At 46.8% G+C, this 9,403-nt stretch overlaps 1 protein-coding gene across 2 annotated transcripts in view; it reads left to right on the top strand.

Annotated features, from left to right (window-relative positions):
- Positions 1-2,112: 2,112 nt before the first annotated feature.
- The window catches only part of Ikbkb (inhibitor of nuclear factor kappa B kinase subunit beta), a 56,089-nt gene continuing 48,798 nt past the window's right edge, over positions 2,113-9,403 (top strand). The window contains exons 1-3 of one of the 2 annotated variants that reach the window (XM_048330257.1): positions 2,154-2,202; positions 2,283-2,290; positions 2,990-3,125. In XM_048330257.1, coding sequence (XP_048186214.1) covers positions 3,021-3,125 — 105 coding nt within the window. In that variant the 5' untranslated portion in view covers positions 2,154-2,202; positions 2,283-2,290; positions 2,990-3,020. Of the gene's footprint in view, positions 2,215-2,282; positions 2,291-2,989; positions 3,126-9,403 lie in introns of both variants that reach the window. The other variant, XM_048330256.1, reaches the window with a different exon arrangement.

The raw sequence follows: 9,403 nt of genomic DNA, 5'->3' as shown, positions 1-9,403 counted from the left end.
GTCCTGGGCCTGCAGAGAATGGAGGCTGGATCAGCCTAGCTCTGGGCTGGACAAGAGGAGAGGCCTATAGAGCAGCGGCCTGCTGAGATCTAGAGGCCCAAGGAGAGCGGACAGAGAGTAGCAGAGCAGAGCAGAGCTGAGAAGAGCCTGAGGCCTGCTGAGGAGTCCGGAGCCTGAGGCCTGCAGAGCAGCCCAGAGGCTGAGGCCTGTGGGAAGGTCAGAAGCATGGTGCCTGTCGGAGCCAGAGTGGATACAGAGAACTGAGTGGAGGCACATAAAGAGCAGAGGCCCGAGGAGACCAGAGGCCCACGAAGAGCCACATGGAAAGTGGAGTCCCTCAGAGAGGGGAGAGGCCTATGGAGAACAAGAGTCCTGCAGAGAGGCCTGTGGACAGGAAGAAAGTGCTTGGGGGATTTTCTCTCTCCCCAGAATACAACACTAAGCAGTCCTAGAGCTTAGCATTGCTCTGGGCAGTAGTAACCCATATGTTAGGAAAACATCTATGTAACTAAAGATAACTTCACCCCCATGCTCTTTACAGGCAGGGGAATCTCCTGTTGTAGTGCTCTTACCATTGCCCTGGTACCTCCTTCTATAATCCTTCAGACTTTTGGTCCAGCTGCCCTTAGGCTGGACCACTGAAGCTACTCATCTTTGTTATTTTTTGAACATTTTTGATTTAAAAATAAATGGCCATTTCATAGATTTCAAACTAATACTGCCTATATTTTAAGGAGAGAAAATGGATGATGGGAGTGGCCAAGTAACTTTCCCTAAAATGAAGTTTGCCTTCCTCTGAACATCTTAGCATTCTACCTGCAAAGAAATATTTAAGATGTGGACCTGAGTACCAGCTGCTTGGGTTTGAGATTCAGTTCACCCAGTAAGTGACTTGGGATGAGGGCTGTTCTCTCTGTGCATTAGGGTTTGTTGTCCTTGTTTATTTTGTGTGTCAGTACTGGCACTTGAATTTAGAGCCTCCAACTTGTCTCTGGTATTTTTTGCTCAAGGCTTGCACTCCACTGCTTGAAATGCACTTTCAGCTTTCTGGTTGCTGACAAGAGACTCATGGACTTTGCTGGCGCTGATGGTTTCAAACTGTGATCCTCAGATCTCAGCCTTCTGAGCTGTTAGGATTACAGGCTTGAGTCACATGCACTCCACTCCTGCACATCAGTTTTCTCATCTGCAAAATGGGACTTAAAAAATGCGGTAGGCCTGGAGAATCAATAAAAGTTTAGGATAGTGCCTGGCACAAAGCAAGCCCTCCACCAATATCAGCAACTACCTCTAGGTTTTCTTTCACACATTCTTCTTGTTTAAGAAAAAATATACCAACAACACACTCTTTTGTCCACTAATATGACATAGAACTAAGAAACTCAAATGGTAGAAGACTTGATTATAATGCTAGGTATGTAGGAGTGAGCCCCTCTCACCGTTTCCTCAGCATTACTGGAGCTGAAACTCCACTTTGGCTTGAAACTACTAGATTTCTTCTTTGCTTGCTTGTTTCTTGGTTCCGGTACAGCGGCCTTAGACTTTGAGCCACACCTCCATCCCGTCCAGTTGACTGGAGATGAGTCTGGAGTCTCAGGCTGTCCCCAAACCATGAGTTTCCTATTTCAGCCTCCTAGCTAATATTACAGGAGTGAGCACACGCCTTTCTGCGGGGAGGGGTGGGGGAAGACTGTCTTTTTAAATGAGCCTTGCTGTGATTTATCACCTTGAAAAGGAACCAGGGAGAATCCCGATGTGATGAGGGCCGCGGGGGTGGGTTAGGCGGGTAATTCTGGTAAACAGTCTCTTCATTAATCCGGAGAGGGCCGGGGAAACCCCCTACCAGCCGCTTGGAAAGCCGTGTAAAATTCACTGTAAGAGGACCGAGGGCATGAAATCCCCAAGCCTTGTCCCCAGATGCTCTGCGGGAACAGGGTGGCTGGAGACGGGCCCGGCGCCTCCTTCCGGGGCGCTGCGGGAATGGGGGGGCAGAGCACCTCGAGGACCGCCGCAGCCGTCCGGAGCCGCTTCGGCCCCGCGGTCCCGAGCGGCCCCTTTAAGAGCCGGCCGCGGTCACGTGTCCGTGACGTCAGAGCAGGAAGTGTTTGCGGAAGTGGTGCCGGGCGGGCGGGTTTGAGGTTCCCTCATTTTCTCGTCTTGAGTGTCTTAAGCGGGGCTGTCCGGGTCCCCGGCTTTGCCTCCCCCCGCCAGCAGGCGAGTCTCTCGGCGGGCGGGCTAGGGGCTTGTTGCGGGACCGCGGCCCTGTCCGTTCGGCGGGAGCGTCCGCGGAGTTCCCGAGGGGGGCTAGCGGCGGCGGGGCGTGTGTGTGTGCGTGTGCGTGTGTGCGCGTGTGTGCGTGCGCGCGCGCGCAGGCGGCGAGGGCGGGAACGCGAGCGGCCGGGGGGCGGGGGGGGGTGACGCGGGTGGCCAGGGGGACGTGGGCCTGGCGGGGGACGCGGGCGGCGGGGGGGGGGGCAGGGGCGGGGGTGCGACGCTGGTGGGAGGGGGGGCGGGGGGGAGCTGGATCTGGGGGGTGGAGGTGAGGGGGAGGACTGGGGGAAGCGGGAACTCGTGGGGGGGCGAGGGGGTGAGGGGGAGAACAAGAACGGGTCGGGGGCGGAACGCGGGCGCGGAGGGAGGACAGGGGCGGCGGTGTCACGCGGGGGGGGGGGGAACGTCAGGGGGAGGACGGGGGGGGGCGGGGCGCGGTCCCCTCAGTTTGCGCGCGGGGCGTCCCGCAGCCGGATTCTCCCTTTCTCCTGGGCCCGGGCTCGGGCCCGGCTGGGCGGGGGAAGCCCCGCTCTGGGGCGCAGTGCCCGGCTAGCTTAGGGCTGGGAAATGACGGAGACCCGCAGCTGCCTCCAACAGAGAACCTGAGTCAAAAACCTTACTGAACAAGCCTGGGCTCTCGCCCCACGTAGAAGAGCAGTGACAGCTTCTGCTTCCCCAGAGCACCATTTCCTTTAACGCCGGACGGTCCCCTTCCCCACAGTTGCTTCCGGAGTTAGCAGGGCATCAGGATGAGCTGGTCACCTTCCTTGCCCACCCAGACGTGTGGCGCCTGGGAAATGAAAGAACGGCTGGGGACCGGGGGATTTGGAAACGTCATCCGGTGGCACAATCAGGTAGGGGCTCCGTGCTGCCAGGGCTGGGGAAGGTCAGCAGGGCCGGTGGGAGGCAGGCAGGGCTGCCCAAGCTGACCATCTGAACAGGGAGAGGGGTTTCATTTGGTATGATCACAAAAAACAAAAAAAAGACAGGGAAAAGGGACTTAAGGGCTGTGAGGCTAAAACTATTCCATCTAAATAATTGGGGGGGGGGGAAGCTCTCAGTCCCAATTACATATTTTAAGCTATATGTCTTCACTGTCTTTCAGTAGCACATTATATACTGATAAACTATATAAATCACAAAAAGCTAGAAGCATTTCAAGCATGAGAACAATAAAATATTAAAAAATAATGGGATATTTTAGTTCACTGATTTGTGTCTTCCTAGTATTCTTTGTAGTATACTATATACACAAAATACACAGAGCTGCATGAAAAATGACATGTTGTCAGGATAAAAGATGAAAAACCATATCTCAAATACTTTTTATAGCTAGGCACTGGTGGTTCACACCTACAATCCTAGATTCTTGGGAGACTGAGAACTGGAGGACTGCAGTTTGGGATCAGCTCAGACAGAAAAGTTCACAAGACTCCTTTCTTCACCGATAGCTAGTGGTGTGCACTTGTCATCTCAAGCTATGTGGGAGGCTGAGATTGGGAGGATCATGACACCAGGCTAGCATGGGTAGGATAGTCCATGAAACTGTTTCCATGGAGGAAAGCTGGGTATGGTGCCTCACACTTGTGATCCTAGCCATGATGAGAAGCCTAAAAATAGACAGTTAATTGCTTAGGTTTGAGCCAAGATGGGAAGCAAGACCTTACCCTAAAAATAACCAGTGTAAATCAGGCCTCCCGAGGCATGGCTTAGTAGTATAGGGCCAGCCTAGCAAGAGCAAGACTCTGAGTCCAAACCTCTTCTGCTGTCAAACATTAAAAATTGTTGAGTGTTTTGAGTCTGAGTAGATCTTCATTGTTTTTAATTCTTATGTGACCTGCCTGTTTCTCACATTTGACATGTCCTTCATCATTTCTGTTGGTGCAGGTGCTAGGTGCACTCACATTTTCTACAGAGATGTTTCTGAACCACTTGTTTACTATATAAGAGTTATTTTACTAAATTTGTGTAACGTAACAATTCTGCATGCCATATAAAACATGGCATTGCCCAGCAACATCTCTGTAGGCCCATCCACCATCCTGCTTGTGGCCTTTGTGCTCTCCTCAGCACAACTGAGTGTTAGACAGGAAAGCCATGTGGCCTTCTGATAAATGAGCTGAGAGATTGTTTTGGGGAAGCTTAATTTTGTATCTTTTATTCTTGAGTTCTGTTCTTAGACATTTGTTCTTAGACAACCTACACTCAATTTGGAGATCACTGCTCTGGGAGCCTCCATTCACCAAAAACCTAAACTTAAGTTCCTGACCCAAAATTGAAACCAAAGGAAGTCCTAGATTTCAATTAAGGGCTGTTGAGCACCTTTCTGAACTAGAAGGGAAGAGCATGCTGCCAGTCATGGTCCAGGAGTCTGGTCCCATCCAGCAGAAAGGGTTTTCAAGGCTGTTGGACAAATAACAGAGGGTCATTCCAGATGGTTATCCTCCGATTTATGTAGTTGGAAGACATTCTAGGCCATTCCCTGAGTCTTGTCAGTTCTAAGCTGAGGGAGGGACTCCTGGAGGAATTCGAGGGCCAGAGATGGAGAGCATGATGTAGTTCTGCAAGTGGTGTAGCACATCCAACTTGGAAACTAGAATTCCAGCATGCCCTTTGGATAAGGGTTCCTTAAACTGGAACTGTCTTCCTGTGCATGGTGAGGCATGCCTATAATCCCAGGACATAAAAGGCAGAGGCCAGAAGATCTTGAGTTTTAGACTGGCCTAAGCTACATAATGAGAGTCTATCTAAAAAAAGAAAAAAAAAGACTAAGAAGAAAAATATATAACCATCACATCAAATTTCACCTCTTCAAAGTATAGGCCTAGCATTAAACAGAAAGGCCAGTGTTCTATGGCCTCAACAAATATCTGGACTCCACTGCTTCTAGACAGTCTAGTACTTGTAAGAGTGCTTAAGTGGAGACATACTGGTTTCTTCACAAAGAATTTATCTAAATATGATCTGTGCCTGTCTTTTCTAATTCAGAATGGCCTCCATTTGCTCTATATATGTGGAAAGCTGTTGCCAAATAGGATATATTTTTTGGCTTTATGGAGGGGTGTGTGTGTGTGTGTGTGTGTGTGTATGTGTGTGTAATGGCCTCTAGAATTACTATTTCTAGTTCTTTCTCCTTTTACAGTTCTTATTTTCTTTTAACGATCTTCCTCCAGCCTTCTGGGGCCCTTCCATAGTCTGTCCATAAACTGCCCATCTTCATTACTTTCGAGCTGGCTCCCTATAGGCTGACCTGCTGTGCTTTGTTTTGAACCAGCTTTCCTCTCCTGGAGGCTTATATAAATTCTGCCCCTTCCTCCAAGATCAGCTCTAGGTTATATTTTCTTAAATGCTTCACAGACTGCTTCATTCCCTGGGAATTTGATTCTCCATTGAGTTCCTTATATCTACTCATTTGGTATGTCTCCTATGCTGCCTTTCTGTGTGCATGTGTGAGTGCGTGCTGGTCCTGGGGCTTGAACCAAGACCTGGGCAACTGTCCCTTAGCTTTTGTGCCCAAGGCTAGCACTCTACCACTGGGCCCTGCCTCCACTTCCAGTTTTCAGGGGATTGATCAGAGGTAAAAGACCTCACCCATTTTTTAGTTACCATTGTTGCTGTTTTTGTTTTCTTTTCCTTTTGTCTTGTTTGTTTGTATTTGGGAGGGTATAGGAGAGCATGTAAAAGGTGGAATAAGGAAGAACAAATGCAGCAATGGTGCTCACTGAACACCATGTGGAAAATGAACTGCATATGTTGTGAGTGAGAATGGGAGGGAAAAACTGGAAGAGAGCAATGGATGGGGAGACATAGTTCAAAAAGAACTGTACTCATTACCTGATTCATGTAACTGTAACCTCTCTGTGTATAAACTCTACAAATAAAAAAGTCTCACCGACTTTCCTGGACTGGCCTAGACAGAACTGTGATCCTGAGTAGTTAGGATTACAGGCATGGGTCCACCAGCGCCTAGGCAGACTTCAGTTTACTTTATTGTTATTATAAAGGTGATGTACAGAAGGATTACAGTTATGTAAGTTAGGTAGAGTACATTTCCTTCTTACAGTATCATCCTTCCCTCACTGTCTCCTAGTCCTTCCTTCCCATCTCTACCCACAAGTTGTATAAGTCTTTTTCAACACAGTGTCCAGTGAGCACCACTGCTGCACTTTTTCACCCTTTCCCCTCTAGTTCTGTGCCCCCCACCCTCCTAAAGATAGACATACAAATAAACCATACAGAAAGAAAATAAAAACAACAACAAATGAAGAAATCTCTTGTTTCCATATCTTGGAATTTGTTTTGTTACATATATTATTTTATATAAATATAAAGAGGCACATAGGTATTGCACCTTTGTGTTTCCCTCCTAAGAGTATCCTCTTCTGGTCTCATTGTGTGTGGGTATCTAGAGTCCTGTATAATTTATCATATCCCAGTGTGTTTTAGATCTAACTTCCATATATAAGAGAAAACACGCACTATTTGTCTCTGAGCTTGGCTTGCCTCACTAAATATGTTTTGTTCTAGGTTCATCCATTCCCTTCAAATGACATATTACTCTTTTTTGGAGGGGGGGGCCAGTCCTGGGGCTTGAACCCAGGGCCTGAGCACTGTCCCTGGCTTCTTTTTGCTCAAGGCTAGCACTCTACCACTTGAGCCACGGTGCCACTTCTGGCCTTTTTCTTTTTCTATATGTGTGGTGCTGAGGAATCGAACCCAGGGCTTCATGTATACTAGGCAAGCACTCTTGCCACTAGGCCATATTCCCAGCCCGACATATTATTCTTTCCAATGGCTGTGTAAAATTCCATTATGTATCAGTATTACACTTTTTGTTGGATGGGCAGCCAGTTTTTAAGGAACGTTTAATCTCGTGGTCCACAGAAGAGAGGCTCATCTTGACTTCAGGAAATATTGGCAGTTGAAGGGCAGTGAGTGGTATGCTGGGAAATATTTTTTACTTTAAGAAGTCTCAGTTCATAGTGTTAGCCACTTCCCTGTAGTTACTCTTTCCAACCTTCTTTCTTTGTTTCCTTTTTGCTGTTTATTTTGTTGAACTATTACTTGTTTGTTAGTTTTTCAGATAATTTACGTCACTGAAATCCTCCCTTGAGTATATCAGGATTTTTTAAAATATTTTTTATTTTCTTCAGGTAATTGTACAGAGGGGTTGCCATTAAACAGAGCAGGTTATGAATATAGTGACTCTGATCAATGCCACCTCTAAACATTCTCACCCACCCCTCCCACCCCATTCCTCCTTTTACTTTTCTTAATTTTTAGATTATGTATTGAATTTTTTTGCCACTTAATGAAGCGATTTATGTATACAATACATCTTGATCTGTGTCATCCCTTCAATATCTTCACCCTCCCCTTTTATTTTTCTCAGTTCTGTGGCATATACAATACCCCTCTCTCTTCTATGGCATATACTTCTGACCTCCTTTTAGACACCCCCACCCCCCACCTCCCGCAAGTACCCATTTCCTAGTACTCATTTTGTTGGGCTTTGACTTAGTCTTTCTAAAGAATTATACTATTTGTGATTGTAGATTCTGTTACACTTCAGTTAATGCTTGGGTGCTACCCAGTGTGCTTGCTTCTAGATTTATAGGCATGTTCTAGTTCCTACTCATGACAGAAACCATGCGGCCTGTGCTGCTCTGGTCAGGCTTACTTCTCTTACCATAATCCTCTCCAAGTCTCTCCATTTTGCAGTTCCTCATTTCTACCATGGTAGTTCTCAGGCCACCAGTAGTTGAACAGGCAGCTCTTGAAAAGTCCTGATTGTGGTCTTTGGACACACTGGCACTTCCCCAGTGATGCAGGAAGGATGGTTATGAAACTTTGAGAGTAATCCACATGGGAAGTTGGACTAGCTGATGGTGGTGGTGATGGGGAGAAGTGGTAAAATGAACAGGACTTAGTCTTGATGGTGGGATGGAAAGCAGAGAGGACGAAGTTTGGGAGAGGAAGGAAGGAAGGAGAGAAGTATTTGTTGACAAATAGTTGATGATGCTCACCTAAGAACCTGCTGAGTCCAGGAAGCGCTCTACTGCCCTCACAGCAGTTTCTTAGTTTGGCAAGGCCTGGGGGCTGTCTTGAGTGCTTAGCAGTGGCCTTTAATCCATGTCCAAGATCAGAAGATGGGCAGCATGTTCTTTGTTAAATGTTCTGTACAAAGCCTCTGAAACATGCATCCGAGCTACAGTAGCTAAGTGTAACTAGTGAAACATAGTGCTTATATGTAGCATGTTTCCCTGTTATCACATGTGTTTTGCTTACAATCAAGGGAATATTTGACGTTTAGAGCCTAAGAATGGGAATCCTCAGATACAACACCTAAGAAATCAAGGATGTCATAGAGGCAACACTAGTAAATAAAGAAGCTGCAGCTGATGAAACCTCCATGTAGTCAAATCCCCACCTGTGTGCCTTCTCTACTGTGGCTTTTCCAGGTGGAGGACACTGTCAGATTATCCATCCTTTTAACAATCAAAACCATTTTGAAATACTGAGGGAAAACTTTGGAGAACAAAATATGTGTTCCTTCCTTATTAGAGAACTCCAAAATGAATATAAACTGAGCATTCTTAATCCAGAATGCTCCCAAGATTCAAAACTTTTTAAATTTTTATTTATTTATTTATTTATTTATTTTTGCCAGTCCTGGAGCTTGGACTCAGGGCCTGAGCACTGTCCCTGGCTCCTTTTTGCTCAAGGCTAGCACTCTGCCACTTGAGCCACAGCGCCACTTCTGGCTGTTTTCTGTATATGTGGTGCTTGGGAATCGAACCCAGGGCTTCATGTATACGAGGCAAGCACTCTTGCCACTAGGCCATATTCGTAGCCCCCCAAGATTCAAAACATTTTGAGTAACACATGACATCCTATGTGGAATATTCCAGCACACTTGGTCTCATGATAGATCATAGGTGCCCTGGGAATATAACAAAATTGTTTTCAGGCTGTGTATATAAGGAATATATGAAATGTAAATTAATTTGTATTTAGACTTGGGTCCTGGCCCTACAGTATTTCATGTGTATGAAGATACTCCAAAATCTAAAAACATCTGAAATCTGAAATACTTTCGGTTCCAAGCATTTTGGATAAAGGGTACTCAACC

The sequence above is a fragment of the Perognathus longimembris genome, chromosome 21 (genome assembly GCF_023159225.1).
Source record: "Perognathus longimembris pacificus isolate PPM17 chromosome 21, ASM2315922v1, whole genome shotgun sequence".
NCBI lineage: Eukaryota > Metazoa > Chordata > Mammalia > Rodentia > Heteromyidae > Perognathus > Perognathus longimembris.
The sequence above is the reverse complement of the archived record's forward strand: the minus strand, read 5'-3'. Positions and strand labels throughout refer to the sequence as shown.